Source organism: Cetorhinus maximus, chromosome 16 (genome assembly GCF_964194155.1).
Source record: "Cetorhinus maximus chromosome 16, sCetMax3.hap1.1, whole genome shotgun sequence".
Classification (NCBI taxonomy): domain Eukaryota; kingdom Metazoa; phylum Chordata; class Chondrichthyes; order Lamniformes; family Cetorhinidae; genus Cetorhinus; species Cetorhinus maximus.
In genome coordinates this window covers 26,264,244-26,280,599 of record NC_135894.1, presented here as the reverse complement: position 1 = coordinate 26,280,599, position 16,356 = coordinate 26,264,244, and the positions used below count along the sequence as shown (strand labels likewise).

Below are 16,356 nucleotides of genomic sequence, written 5' to 3'. Positions count from 1 at the left end.
TCATCATTATATTATGATCACTATTGCCTAGATGTTCCCCTACTTCTACTTCTACTATCTGCTCTGGTTCATTCCCCATTACTAAAGCCAATAGTGAATCTTCCCTTGTTGGGATCTTTACTTATTGGAAATAGAAAGCAGTCCTGTAAACATTGTAGGAACTCCATTTCCTTAACCTCGCTTCAGTCCAGTTAATATAAGGATGTTTGAAATCCCCCATGATTATTATTCCATGTTTGTTACTCCATTCCCTAATTAACTGTATATTTCTTCCTGTGTGTGTGACTCTGAGGTGCTGGTGTTCCCAAAACATTGCTGCTCTTCTCTTTGGTAGACGACAGACAGGCTGTTTAAGTATTCTTGGTGAATTGCTGCAGTGAATCCTGCAGATTTTTCAAACTGAAGACGCAACAGGCTGGTTGTGGAGGGTGTGGATATTGGGTTCAGAGGGGTCAACCAAGGAAACAGCTCTGTTGATGGCATTGAGCTTCGAGTGTTGATGTGGCAATACCATTCAGAGGAGTAGTGAGTATCCGATCACACATCTCACTTGACCTTGGTAGGCTGTGGGCAGACTTTGAGTGTTCAGGAAGTGAGCCAAAGATTAGAGTACCCGGCTGCTGGAAATGTAAGTGTGGATATTAACATATGTTCCTGTGGCGTTTTAATGATTTGGGAATTGCTAATGCATCACAATATTTAAATGTCTGTTTTAGTTTCCTAACAAACATTCTTTATTGCTGTCCTTTTCTCATCTACTGATAGAACCGTCTATTACAATCCTTTTCTCATGCACCAATATTGCTGCCTGTTACTGTACATTCCCTCATATGTTAATACTGAAAGCTACAACAGTAATTATGAAGCCGCTATTCTTTTATTCTGATATGACTTTTCGTCTATAGAGTCAGATGAAGAGACCGATGAAGAATCGGATGAGGAATTTGGCTACAGTGATGAGGATGAATCAGATTCTGACGATGGTGGAGTGGATGACTCTGCTTGTCCAGAGAGTAAGAAATATATCAGTGCCTGGCTTAAGTGTCACTGAAAAAATCAATAGCAATATTTTATTTAAATAACTGGAAATAAGAAAGAACTTTTATTTTTACATAATCTATCTCACCCTCAGGATGGCCGTAATGGCACTTACGTATCTTTCTCTTTTTTTTTCTCACATAATCACCCCTGTCATTCTGATACCAGTCTCCTTCACCCTGCTTATTACAATTTCTGATATTTATTTAACATAAACCAAGAGTAACAGCAGATATGCCTATGGTCATTTATTTTACACCCACTTCCATATGCACACATACTTACAAGCCCTTACACACATACTTTCCCTGTTTTAAGGACAGCACACAATATGTACTTTACCTCGACGAAGCTTTTGAAATTCATCCTTTTGCTTTTCATCAAATGACTTAAAAATAAATAGCTGGTCTAAAATATGCTAGAAGCTGATGAAAAATGTTCCATCAATACAGCACATGCTCAGATTGCACAATCCAAATTCAGAGTCCCAGTAAAAATATTGAATCCAAGCCAAGGCTTTTGGGAAAAGTAGTGGGTTTCAAGTTAAGAGACAATTTAGTGGATGAATGTAAACGTTCTACTGCAAGGTATATAATTTATTCAACGGATACCTGGGATGGGGGTTTATCTTATGAGGAAAGGTTGGACAGGCTGGGCCTGTATCCATTGGAGTTTAGAAGAATGAGAGGTGATCTTATTGAAACATAAGATCTGGAGGGGACTTGACAGGATGGATGCTGAAAGGATGTTTCCCCTTGTGGGAGAGACTAGAACTAGGGGATTTAAAAATAAAGGGCCTCCCATTTAAGACAGAGATGAGGAAAGTTTTTTTTCCCTCAAAGGGTCGTGAGTCTTTGGAACTCTCTTCCCCAGAGAGTTGTGGAGGCAGGGTCATTGAATATTTTCAAGGCAGAGGTAGATACTTCTTGACTAACAAGGGGGTGAAAGGTTATTGGTGGTAGGCAGGAATGTGGAGTTGAGACCACAATCAGATCAGCCATGATCTTATTGAATTGCGGAGCAGGCTCGAGGGGCCAAATGACCTACTCCTGCTCCTAGTTCAAAAAAAATTGTTGTGTCTTGATTGAAAATGAGAGGGTATTAACCCAATGGCATACTACACACAAGAGCATGGAGTTGGAGGGGGTGGAAGTAGCTGATGCAGAACTACTGACTTCAAACACGCAAACAACAAACATTGAGTATAAGAATGAGAAAGTAATTATACTTGATTTTTGCACAAATAAATAATTATTAGGCCATAGTTAGAGCTCTGTGTACAGGTTTGGGCTTCTCATTATAGAAAGGGAAGGCTAAGAGGAGATTTAATAGAGAGTTTTAAAGGGATGCCGGGTTTTGATAGAGTGGATATGGAAAGACTATTTCCTCTAGTTAAAGGTCAATGATGGGAGGTCATCAATCTAAAATTGCTACTGAGAGAGTGAGAGAGCAATTACAAAATACATATTTACACAGAGAGTTATTGGAGCATGGAATGCTTTAACACGGGTGTGGTTTAAGCAGAGACCATGGCATTTTTTAGGGAAATCTGGATAAAGATTTGAAACAGAGAAGATACAGGCTATGGGAAGAGACTGAGGTAGTGAGGCTAGTTTTGGATTGATACAGGGCTCTGGGGAGAGAGTGGGGAAGTAGGATTAGTTTGGGACTGATACAGGGCTATGAGGAGAGAGTGAGGCAGTGGAATTAGTTTGGGATTGATACCAGGCTATGGGGAGAGAGTGGGACAGTGAGATTAGTTTTGGAACAATGCAGGGCTGTGGACAGAGGGTAGGGCAATGGGATTAGTTTGGGATTGATACAGGGCTATGGGGAGAGAGTTGGGCAGTGATATTATTTTGAGATTGATGCAGGGCTATGGGGACAAAGTGGTACAGTAGGATTAGTTTTGGATTAATGTAGGGGTATGGGTAGAGAATGGGACAGTGGGAATAGTTTTGGATTGGTGCAGGGATATAGAGAGAGAGTGGGGAAGTGGAATTAGTTTTGTATTGGTACAGGGTATGGGGAGAAAGTGGAACAGTAGGATTACTTTTCGATTAGTGCAGGGCTATGGGTAGAGAGTGGGACAGCGGGAATTGTTTTAGATTGCTGTAGCAAAGAGTTGTCACAGTGGGCTGAAAGGCCTTGTTGTGTACTGTAATCCTGTATGATTCTTTCAAACATTGCTACATTGAGGAATTTAGCTATCATTGAGCCATCCTGTTAAATTTGGTTAAAAAAGAGATATCTTGTCAAATCTGTCACCTGCCTTGTTTACGCAGCTTGTGACCCAGCGCTATTTGAAAACACCCTTCTACTTCGAGAAAAGCGATTGGATATTGAGGAAGCCTTGGCTGAAGAGAAAAAATCTGTGGAATTGTTAAAGAAAGAATATGATATGATTGCTAAGAAGGTTTGTGACTTGAGTCTTTCTAGCTGTTTAAATAAGAATATATAACTATACCTTAAGCAACTTTTCTTTTAGATAACAAGAACATAGAGCTTTTGTTCAGTCAAGTAGCAGTGGAATAAAACAGTAAATTGCAATGACAATGCAGAGAACCAGAAGGGAGATGTTATTGGTGAGAAATAGGAAATGTTCTCCCCGGGGTATAGTCATTAGTCAAGTCTCATGAGGATTTGCACCACTGTTCACAGTTACCTGCCTGAGAACCCAATTGGCTGGATTTTACACCTTTCTCCATGTCTCATGTGAACACCTAAATTAGGAGCAGGAGTAGACCACTCGGGCCCTTGAGCCTGCTCTGCCATCCAATAAGATCATGGCTGATCTGATTTCAACCTCAACTTCACATTCCTGCCTACCCCCAACCTTTCACCCGCTTGCTTATCAAGAATCTAACAACCTCTGCTTTAAAGTTATTCAAAGACTTTGCTTCCACCTGAAAGGGTGAACAAAAGGGTGAACTGCCTCTGCATAGCCAGGTTGCCCCGCTATATATTTTCAGGCAATGACCCTTTAATTTGTATGAGGTGGGACTTCTGTCCATCTCCAGGAGAGCGTCTTAGCTGCTATCCAATCAGAGGCCACTGGCAGCTCTGCACACTGGCTGTACCAAGTAGGAATGGTGGCCACTGCTGGTACAGCAGGTAGGCCATTTAGTGATGGACCTGGACACTTAGGTAAGTCCAAGATTTCACTGGGGTCAGGCTGACTGGCCTCAGAAATCCAGTAACACTTTTGGGATTTAAAAAAAATTAAAAGTAAAAGTTTTATTAAAAAAGATAAAAGAAAAACACAAACACACAAGATTACAGATACACAGTCAAACTTAGTCTTACAAAACATTCCCACAAAAAGAATCTTCACTTGACCAGACCCACAAGTAAACACCTTCCAGGCAACATACCCTTTTGGATGTTTACCTATTAAAAAAAATTCAGCAATATTACCTAAAGCAAACTGCTGCAGCTTCAATAAAGGCATATCACATGACCTGTAACTCTTCCACTCTGCTGTGAAAATCTAAACTTCAGAATAAAGCTGCTTTTTGCAGCCTAAGACTTTTCTGGCTTGACTGGATGGCTTATTCAAACTGCATCCTCTCTCAACCACAACTCCAGCCACAGCCCCAGCTGCTACATCTCACACCTCCAGTTCAACAGCTACAGCCATTTCACAGAATAACACAATATTCCCCAAAAATATTTTTTAAAAATCCATTTCTCACAAGAGGTAGGAAAATAAATTGTGAAGAGGACATAAAGAGTCCACAAAGGAACACAGATAAGTTAAGTGAGTGGGCAAAGATTTGGCAAATGGAGTGGGCAAATATGAAATGGTCCATTTTGGCAGGAGGAATAAAAAGAAGCATATTATCTAAATGGTAAGAGATTGCAAAGCTCTGAGATGCAGAGGGATCTAGGGGTCCTAGCACATGAATCACAAAAGGTTAGTATGCAGGTACATCAAGTAATTAGGAAAACTAATAGAATGTTATCATTTATTGCAAGGGGAATTGAGCATGAAAGTTGGGAGGTTATGCATCAGTTATACAGGGCACTGGTGAGACCACATCTGGAGTACTGTGTACAGAATTGGTCTCCTTATTTAAGAAAGGATGTAAATGTGTTAAAAGCAGTTCAGAGAAAGTTTACTAGACTAATACCTGGAATGGGCAGGTTGTCTTTGAGGAAAGGTTGGTCAGGCTGGGCTTGTATCTACTGGAATTTAGAAGAGTAGGAGGTGACTTGATTGAAACGTTTAAGATGTTGAGGGATTTGACAGCGTGGACGTGGACAGGATATTGCACTAGGGGTCATTGTTTAAAAATAAGGGGTCACCTTTTAAGAAAGAGCTGAGGAGAAATTTTTTCTCACAGATGGTCATGAGACTTTGGAACTCCTTTCCTTAAAAGGCAGTGGAAGCAGGGCCTTTGAATATTTATAAGGCAGCAGTAAATAGATTCTTGATAAACAAGGGGTTGAAAGGTTATTGGGGACAGGTGGGAGGTTACAATCTGATCAGCCATGATCTTATTGAATGGCGGAGCAGGCTTGAGGGGCTGATTGTCCTAGTCCTGCTCCTAAATCATATGTTCTTATGCTGAGCTCCAGTGATGTCAAATGAAGCCTGGTAGTCTATGGCCTCCCTGCTCTATTGAAGCAAGTCAGAAGAGGATTGAGACATGATTTTTTTTTTCTGACTTTCCTTTGTGAGTCAAAGAGCAGCAGAAATGATTCTCTGGGCCCTACAAGGAAAGTTTAGGCCTCCCCAGCTCCATCCTTCGCCCCTCTTCTTCCCCTATTTCCTCCCATGAAACCTCCCAGAAATCTCTTCTCTACATCTGCGATGAGCAGTCATGTGCTGCGTGATTTCCACAAAGCCGGCAGCCACTTCCCTCCTGCTCTCACAGGATCTTCGCCATTATTAGAGGCCTAGACTTGTGCAGATGTGTGCAAAAAGGAAACCAGCTAGGAGTTAAAATTAACCTTAAAAGTTAGACTACAGGTGAAGGTAACTAACTAGGATGTAATCTATCTTTGTCACTATTCTTGGACTAAAGTGCCACATGGAACTGTCACTTGAGCCTGAATTTCTCAGATGGCCAGGTCTCCCTTCCTGCCATCCAAAGAGTCGGCTCTGCTGCCATTTAATGCTCAAATGAGCATCAATTAGCTGCAGGCCTTGAGCCCTTCACTTGGGAGGAACTCCTGCCTTAGAGAGCTGCTGGCCAATCTGATTGGTGACAAGAGCTGCAGTGGACTGAAAAGAAAGCGCATCAACATGCCTGAGCCTAAGTCTCAGGTCAGGGATTGTAGGGAAGGCCGGGGTGGGGAGGGAGGTCACCGGCCACTGGACCTTAAGGGGGGTGCCCGCTGTCAGAGGGGGGCTTCTGATGGAGGTGTCCCCACCCCTTCCCGCCCCAGATCTAAGCCCGTTCTTTGGGCATCCTCCACACCAGATTAATCCTCCCACCAGCCTAAAAATTGAGGCTGGGTGGGAAACAGTCCTTAAATGGCCAATAATTGACCGAGGCCTTCCCACCCCAGCATAAAATCGCTGCATGGTCAGGTCAGGCGGGAACCCAGAGGGAATCCCGTTCCCCCATGCCTAAAAACCTGCTGGCGGGGGAGTGTGAAATTCAGGCCTTGAAAAAGTGTAGATTAATTAGGAAAACCAGTATGGACTTGATAAGAGCAAATCCTGCTTAACTAACTTGATTGAGTTTTTAATAATATAACAGAGAGGGCTGACGAGGGTAATGCAGTTGATGTGGTGAGCATGGACTTCCAAAGGGTGCTTATAAAGTGCCAGATAATAAACTTGCCATCAAAGTTGAAGCCCATGGAATACAAGGGAAAGTGGCAACATGGATACAAAGTTGGCAGAGTGGCAGAAAATGGGTGAACGGTTGTTTTTCGGATTGGAGGAAGGTATGCTGAGGGGTTTCCCAGGAGTCAGTATTAGGACCACAGCTTTTCTGATCTGATCTTTTCTGACCTAGATTTAAGTGTACAGGGCACAATTTCAAATTTTGCAGATGACTCAAAACTTGGAAGTGTTGTGAACTGTGAGAAGGATAGTGATAAACTTCAAAGGGACATAGACAGGCTGGTGGAATGGATACACGTGTGACAGATGAAATCTAATGCAGAGATGTGTGAAGTGATTCATTTTGATAGGAAGAATGAGAAAGGCAATATAAAATAAAGGGTACAATTCTAAAGGGGGCGAAGGAACAGAGTGACCTGGGGTATATGTGCACAAATCATTGAAAGTTGCAGGACAGATTGAGAAAGTGGTTAAAAAGACATACAGGATCCTGGGCTTTATAAATAGGGGCATAGAGTACAAAATTAAGGAAGTTATGATAAACCTGTACAAAACACTAGTTCAGCCTCAACTGGAGTATTGCATCCATTTCTGGGCTCAACACTTTAGGAAAAATGTGAAGGCATTGGAGAGAGAGTGCAGAAAAGACCCACAAGAACGATTCCAAGGATGAGGAGCTTCAATTATGAATATGGTTTGAAGAAGCTGGGACTGTCCTCCCTAGAGATAAGTAAGAAGACATTTGATAGAGGCATTCAAAATCATGAGGGGCCTGGACAGAGAGATAGAGAGAAACTGTTCCCATTAATGGAAGGATCAAGAACCAGAGGATACCAATTTCAGGTGATTGACAGTGGCAACTCAAGGAGAAACTTCTTCATGCAACAAGTCATGAGGACCTGGAATGCGTCACCCGAGAGCGGAGTGGAAGCACATTCAACTGAGGCTTTCAAAAGAAACTTGGATCATTCTCTGAAGAGGAAAAATTTGCAGGACTATGAGGAGAAACAGGGAGTGGCATAAGATGCATTGCTCTTGCAAAGAGCTGGCATTGACACAACGGGCCGAATAGCCTCCTTCTGAGCTTCAATCAAATCATTGGCATTGTCAACAGGCTTTACATTAATGAAGGGGAATGGGTGGGAGGATTCAGGAAAAGGGTAAATTCAAAAGCAACAAAAGAAATGTTGAGGCTGTGGAACAAAGTAGTCACTTAGGTAAAAATAAAGTTGGAAGGAACAGGGAGTTTAGCAAAAGTAATGGAGGTATCAGTGACGGGTGACATTGGGAAAAATAGGACAAAAAGCTAAGAATGCTATATTTGAAAGCGTAATGCATTCTCAGCAAAATAAGTGAATCAGTAGCACAGATAAAAATGAATGTGTTTGTTCTAATAGCCATTATGGAGATGTGCATATAGAGGTTGGGAATTAAAAATATTCCAGGGTGCTTGACTTTTAGAAGCAATAGGAAAAATGGAAAAGGAGGAATAGATAATAGAGGGTGGGATGAAAACAGTAAGGATCTTAGCCAAGAAATCAAGATGTAGAATTAGTTTGGGTGAAGCTAAGAAACAGCAAGAGAAAGAAAACATTGGTGGGTGTAGTTTATAGGATCCCTGTTCAAGAAAAGAGGGAGAGAGAAAGCAGGAAAGTATGGGCCAGTTAGCCAGATGCCAGTGGTAGGGAAAATGCTAATTCTATTACTAGTAATGTGATAATAGGGCACTTAGAAAATAATATGATTGGGCTGAGGCAACATAGGGTTTCCCTTTCAATCTGTTAATTATTAATACAATCTGTTCGGCAAATCTTTTTGAAGTTTTTTTGAAGTTGTAACTAATAGGGTGGATATAGGGGCAATCAGTGGATTGTAAGGAGTGCATTTAGATTTTCACAAGGCATTTGATGATGTGCTGTTCAAGGGCCAAAGTGATTAGCGGTAATGAATTAGCATGGATTGAGGATTGGTTAATGAGCAGAAAGCAGAGAGTCGGAATATGTGTAATTTTCCGGTTAGTAGGACGTAACCAGTGAGGGATCAGAAGGATCAGTGCTTGGGACAAAGCTATTTACAATCTAGTATAAAAGCAAATGACTGCGGATGCTGGAAATCTGAAACAAAAACAGAAAATGCTGGAAAAACTCAGCAGGTCTAGCAGCATCTGTGGAGACAGAAACAGAGTTAACGTTTTGAGTCCATATGACCCTTCTTCAGAGCTAAAGAGAAGTAGAAATGTGATGAAATTTATACTGTTTAAGGCAGGTGTAGTGGGTGGAGCTGGATAGAAGGCCAGCAATAGGTGGGGACAAAGGAGAATTTGACAAAGATGTCATTAACAAAAGGACAAAGGGAGTGTTAATGGTAGTGGTTAGAGCTAAAAAAGGTGCTGATAGTGGCATAAAGGTAAGAAAGCAGAATGTGATAATAGCAGAACAAGGGTAAGCACTCTGTGAAAGGACAACATGGAACGAGTGGCAGATGGCCTTTTTAGAGATGGGGTGGAGGGAGGGGCGGTGGTGTGGAAAAAAGCATAGAAAATGGGATAAAAGGACAGATAAAAAGGAGATAAAACAATGAATAAAAATAAAAATAAATAAAAATAAGTGGATAAAAAAATAAGAATGACTGTGGAAAAATGGGATTAAAAAAGGGGTCAGGAAAGAGGAGAGAGCTCATGGTCTGAAGCTGTTGAACTCAATGTTAAGTCCGGAAGGCTGTAACGTGCCTAGTCGGAAGGTGAGGTGCTGTTCCTCCAGTTTGCGTTGAGCTTCACTGGAACATTGCAGCAGGACAAGGATGGATATGTGGGCATGAGAGCAGGGTGGCGTGTTGAAATGACAAGTGACAGGAAGGTCTGGGTCATGCTTGCAGACAGACCGAAGGTGTTCTGCAAAGTGGTCACCCAGTCTGCATTAAGTCTCCCCAATGTAGAGGAGACCACATTAGGAGCAGCGAAGGCAGTCGACCAAATTGAAGAAGGTGCAAGTGAAGCGCTGCTTCACCTGAAAGGAGTGTTTGGGCGGTGAGGAGGGAGGAGGTAAAGGGGCAGGCGTTGTTCCTTCTGTGATTGCATGGGAAGGCGCCTTGGGAAGGGGATGAGGTGTTGGGGGTGATGGAGGAGTAGACCAGGGTGTCCCAGAGGGATCGGTCCCTATGGCATACTGATGAGGGGGGTGAGGGGAAGATGTGTTTGGTGGTGGCGTCATGCTGGAGTTGGCGGAAATGGATGATGATCCTTTGAATGCGGAGACTGGTGGGTGAAAAGTGAGGACAAGGTGTCCCTACCATGGTTCTGGGAGTGAGGGGAAGGTTTGACGGCAGAGGCGCGGGGGATGGGTCGGACATGGCTGAGGGCACTGTCAACCACAGTTGGGGGGAAACCTCGGTTAAGGAAGAAGGAAGAGATGTCAGAAGCGCCGTTTTGGAAAGTGGCATCATCGGAACAGATCATTAACCTAGATGAGGAAATCGAGTATAATATATCCAAGTTTCTGGCAATACAGTTAGGTGAGAAAGTAATCTGAGAGGAGGGTGCAAAGAGTGTACAAAAGGATATAGACAGGTTAAGTGAGTGGGCAAGAATGTGGTAGATGGAATATAATGTGGAGAAATGTGAAGTTACCCACTTTGGTAGGAAAAATTGAAAAGCAGAATTTTTTTTTAAATGGTGAGAGACTGGAGAATGTTGAAACTCAGAGGGATTTGGATATTATTGCACATGAGTCACAGAAAGTTAACATGCAGGTTTAGCAAGCATTAGGAAAGCAAACATCTTTGTCAATCTCTCCTTTGCCTCCACCTATCGCTGGCCTTCTATCCAGCTTTAACCACTCTACCCCTCTTAATCAATATAAATTTCATCACATTTTTACTTCTCTTTAGCTCTGAAGAAGAGTCATATGGACTCGAAATGTTAACTCTCTTTCTCTCCACAGATGCTGTTAGTCTTGCTGAGTTTTTCCAGCATTTTCTGTTTTTGTGGCATATTACCCTTTATTCCAAAGGTATTGAAATATAAGATAAAGAAATATCACCATAATTGTTAGGGAGGGCCTTGGTAAGACCACACCTGAAGTACGCTAATAAAAATAGAAAATGCTGGGAAATACTCAGCAGGTCAGACAGCATCTGTGGAGAGAGAAACAGAGTTAAAGGGCTGGATTCTCATCTCCCAATGGAGGTGCGAATCAGGGTCGTAAACCGTTGAACATAGTTTTATTTGCTCGAAGAACAATTTTTCTGTGTCTTCCTGACCCCCACCCCATTTTTTTGTGGCCTTTTGGCAGGTCAAGGAGGCCTTGGGTGGAATTTTAACTGTGGGGTGGCGTTCCTGACAGCAGAACTGGAACTGGTCGTTGCTTCCACTCTCTTGCTTTTTGCCAGTATCCACGTGATTCTATTTAAAATTTAAAGTGCCAGCAGTGTGCACAGGAGACATGTGATCCTGTAGCAGGGGAAACTTCTCATTGATGAAATCTGTGTCAGTCAACAAGGTAGCAGGTAGGGAAGACTGTAAAAGAGCCTCCTGGACAAACAGGGAGGCTTTGCAGCACGGCCACAACTTCCCTCGCCACCTCCAGCCCATCAAGTATTTTCTTCCATTTTACGTTGCACCCCCTCATCACCAAGCCCCCCAAACTTCTTCCCTCATCATTCTCCCTTAACTATTCGTCCTTGTCATAGGGCCCCCACCTCACGTCCGAGTCCCTTCAACTGAACCATGGAGATGTCAGAGCATTGACAGAGACCAGCCCCATGCTTCAGTGATGCCTTTCTGCAGTTTCTCCTCCAGGCTGTCAGGGAAATGGCAGGAGATGCTCTTTCTCTAGATGGCATCAGAGGACCCTCCTGCCTGACCAAGAGGGCCTGGACAGAAGTGGCAAAGGACACAGGTTTACAGGTTACTTTACAAGGGAGGATGGCAGGGGTAGGTCTACATCCCAGGAAGGCAGTGGAGTTCTAGCAATGGGGCAATGGTCATGTAGGTCCCTTGCCTTTGGGCGAATCAGGTGGATATTAGATTGTCCGTGGTATTCCATGCACATCTCTCCGTGGCCCTGGAATCCAGTAAAGGACCAATCACATTCATGGCCTCCTACTCAGGCTCATCCAATTCATCCTCATCTGAGGAGGAGTGATGCTCCTCCCGCTCATCCTGTTGTAACAGATGTCCACATTGCATGGCCAGGTTGTGCAGTGCACAGCAGATCACAGCTATTCATGATATCGTCTGTGGTGCCATTCCAGTCAAGGCAGCAGAAGCACATCTTAAGCAGACCAATGGTGTGTTCAATGATAGCTTCGGTACAGGCGTGAGCTTGGTTGTACTGCTCTTCTGCTGTGCTCTGGGGATACCTCACTGGTATCATCAGCCATATCCTCAGTAGATAGTGCCTGTCACCCAGGATCCAGCCTCCAACCTGGGCTGGGGCTTTAAAAGGCTCCAGGAACTTTGAGTTTCACAAGATGTGTAAGCCATGACATCTCCTTGGGAAACGAGCATAAACCTGCATAATTCTTCGCTTGCGGTCGCAGACCAGTTGCACATTCAAAGAGTGAAAGCCTTTGTGATTCACAAATGCAGCTAGCAGTTCCCAGGGAGCTCTAATGGTCACATCAATGCAGTTGATGACCCTTTGCACTTTAGGGAAATAAACAATGGCTCCAAAGGCCACTCACCTTGCAGCTTGGCTGTCATCATCAGCGGGGCATTGGATGAAGTCATTAGCATGACAGACGAGGGCATTGCTCACCTCCTTTATGCACCTGTGTGTGGTATGCCCCATTGCACCCTGGAATCCACTGCTGGCAAAAATATTGAGCATTGCAGTCACCTTGAGATTGGCTGGCATGGGGTTCCCACTGAATCCACGTGGCTACAGGTCTTGCTGAACGATCTACTGAGCATTGACCATTTCCCGGGACATCCTCTGCCAGTCACTCTGGCATTGCCTCTCAGACATCTGGAGGTAATTAGTTCCTGAGGACGTGATGATGTGCCAGTGCCCAACTTCGACAATGTCTTCCCTGGATGGCTGCATCCTGACCAGCCTCCCCCTCTGGTGCTGTCTGTTGCTGTCATTGCAGCCTCTTCTTGTCGACCAGCAAGGGCCTTCCTTTGTTGTATTGTCTTCCAAGGTTGCAGAAATATTGGGTTTATGAGACCCAGGGGTAGGTATTCCAGCAGTTGAACTGTGTGAAGAGGGCAGACAGTGAGACGAGAACATGTGCATCCATGGATTTCACCCAAAGAGCTGATGAGCAGGGAGATTTTCAACTCATCATATTATTCCCAACCAAATCTCCACCCACAACACACTGGACTCCTCCTACTTCGAACTTCAATCCACATGTACTTTTGGAGAGAGAACATGGTTGTAGTCAGGTTTCTGTTAGAAGCCTTTACTCTCCACCTTCACGCTTGTCCCCATTACAGTTTACCCTCCCAACATCACTTTGGCCCTTCCATCTGTAACCCTGCAACCACAACCTGGACCATGTCACCCTCCAATTGGAAATACCATCTCTCCCCGCCCCAGCCTACATCTGTCTTTATCGACATTCCCCCTTTGATCCTAGACCTTCCTCACATTATCCAAGTTTTTGTCAGATCCTGTAACCCACCCTATGAGACGATCGATTATCCCAACCTCAAACTGGATTTGCCACCCTACTGAATCGTCCTCCCCCTGTGACTGTGAACATTCCCTCTGTCAGCCAACACTCTGAGATGGACCCATGTGGACAGTACTGACCCCGCCCTTTAAGCCCCTTATATTCTTACCTTGTCTGACTGTCTCCACCACATCCAGGATGCCATGCCCTTCACTCTTCCACTCCTCGCGCCCCCAGATTATATCCCTCCCCTACTTCTGACTTCCTCTTGCCCATGCAAGCTGCCATTCTCCTGTGCCAAAGAGTTCAACAAGGAAAACTGCTGACTTCAGACACAACTGCACAAAGCTGACAATTGCACACCAAACAAGTGGGAACCCAGTGCCACGAGATTCTTGTGTCCCACGGAATTAATCTTGAAGATATGATGTAATTACAAAATGTTTTAATATAATGAGTATTCATGGCATACAAATGTATTACAAGTAGGAACCCACCATGGGACGATGTGAAACCTGAAATGCTACTAAAACACAACTGATTTAATCTCTGAATTTGAACCCATCATTGGGAAAGCAAAATTTTAGCTCCCACCTAATTAAGTCACACCGCCTGTCACATTTCCCTCTCTTGCTGGCCCCATAAAATCCCCCCCTCATGCAAAATGCAAATGCAACAAAATGGGACCCCCATTGTGAGGACCACTGAAAAATTGTATTCCTTTCTGTGCATTTTCATGTGCTGGTGTGGGTTTTTAAATTTAAAAAAAATGCACGTCCTTGGAGAGTTTGTGACCACTGGGGGAAGCCTGCTGGGGAGTCAGGAACATTCTGAAAGCTAAGTGTAAAATGTTTTGGCATCTTCAAATGTCAATATTAGTTCCTGTATTGTAATGTAGATGTTTTTATGATGCAGTAATTCATCATAGGGATCAGCCTTGCAAGAGTAAGTTGACTCCTACATTGACCAGCATTCTGTAATTGCTGTCATGCATTACAATACTTTTTCTATTATCAAAAGTGCCATCATGCATTAAAAAATGTAAAAAAAAATCCTGTCAGCATCTACTGTCATGTTTTGTGCTGTGATTTAAATTGACTGATGGCTCTGGTTGTTTAAAAAGAAACTTCCACTTATGAGAGTTGAAAAAGATCTCTGCACCTGCTCTTCTGTTGATTGATAGGAACTCTGCTTTGAAATGGGATTGGGGCACCATTCCATTCTGTAAGTTTCAAGAAATGTAGCTGGAAGCTTTTGTTATGACAGCTGTAGCTGTTATGAATGTTTGGCTGGGTTTCAGAAGCTAAGAATGGCTTCAGCTCAGCAGCTATTCTATTAATACAAGAACAACTGAAATGTTTAAGAGGCTGTAATAACAAAATATGTCTTTGATGTGGCTTCTTGTTTGTTTACAAACCAAATGGGCACTTAAAGGATTAGAGATATTTTTTTCCAATGATTTTAAAATAATTACCATTATAATTCTACTGAGGACCGTAGGTAGTGCATACTGAGTTAATGGGTTGGATGAATGGACTGAGTGTGTTGCAGCCAATTCTGCTGATGGTACAAAGGTAGGCAGGAAAGCAAGTTGTGAGGAGGATACGAAGAGCCTGCAAAGGAATATGGATACGTTAAGTGGGTGGGCAAATATTTGGCAATTGGAGTATTTTGTGGGAAAATGAGAGATTGTCCACTTTGCTGGAATGAATAGAACAGCATATTACTTAAATGGAGGGAGATTGCAGAATGCTGCGGTACAGAGGGATCTGGGTGTCCTTGTACAAGAATCACAAAAAGTTAAGCATACAGGTACAGCAAATCATTAGGAAGGCAAATGGACTGCTAGCCTTTATTGCAATGGGATAGAGTATCAAAGTAGGGAAGTCTTGCTACAACTATACAGGGCATTGGTGAGACTGCACCTAGAATACTGTGTACAGTTTTGGTCTCCTTATTTAAAGAAGGGTATAATTACATTGAAAGCAGTTTAGAGAAGGTTTACTATTTTGATTCCTGGAATGAAGCAATTTGTCTGATGATAAAAGATTGAGTAGGTTGGGAAAATCTCATGGTTCAGGATTTTCCCCTCGGCGATTTGGGGTCGGGGCCCAGTCGCTGAGGGGAAAATGACGCGGGATGACTTCGGGAGGAATCCCCGACGTCATCCCGGGCCATTTAAATTTTTAGGAAGGCGGACGGACAGCGAAATCAGCTGTCCGCCCGCCAACCTGTCAATGGCTAATTGAGGCCATTGACAGGCTAGTTAAAGTACTTAAAGCCCTGCCCGGCCAACCTTAAGGCTGGCGGGCAGGCCAGGAGCCCCAGCGGGCTTCTGATTATTCATGAAACTTCATCCACTGGCAGAATGAAGTTTCATGTCCGTTTTGTACAAAAGTAATAAAGTTTATATGTTCTTTATTAACATGTCCCATCTCGTGTGACATTGTAACAAGAGGGGGACATGTTAATAATTTTTTAATGTTTCTATTTTTAAAGTTTTTACCACTGTCAGTATTCTCCCTGAGACAGGACTTTGCCTCAGGGAGCAGTGCGCTCTTGCATGCGCATGCGCGAAAGAGCACACTTTGACAGATGGGGAATTCCTCCCCCGCCCTCCATCCCAGGCACAGGAAGCGTATAGCGTATAGCGCTTCCCATCGGGGATGCCGCTGGGCGGGCCTTAATTGGCCCGCCCACTTAAAATGGTGGCGGGCCCCGTTTCAGTGGCGGGGGTCGGCTGCCTGCCCGCCGCCAAGCCGGTGGGGCCCGCCCGCCATCCAAGGGCAAGATTCTGCCCATGAAGTTCAGATGAATGAAAGGTGATCTTATTGAAACATATAAGATTCTGAGGGGGCTTGACAGGCTGGATGCTGAGAGGATATTTCCCCTTGTGAGGG

At 43.7% G+C, this 16,356-nt stretch overlaps 1 protein-coding gene across 1 annotated transcript in view; it reads left to right on the top strand.

Moving 5' to 3' along the window:
- cfap44 (cilia and flagella associated protein 44) overlaps positions 1-16,356 on the top strand; it is a 224,494-nt gene that overhangs the window by 195,146 nt on the left and 12,992 nt on the right. Inside the window, exons 27-28 of the mRNA XM_078559546.1 lie at positions 906-1,013; positions 3,324-3,454. Coding sequence (XP_078415672.1) covers positions 906-1,013; positions 3,324-3,454 — 239 coding nt within the window. The remainder of the gene's footprint in view (positions 1-905; positions 1,014-3,323; positions 3,455-16,356) is intronic.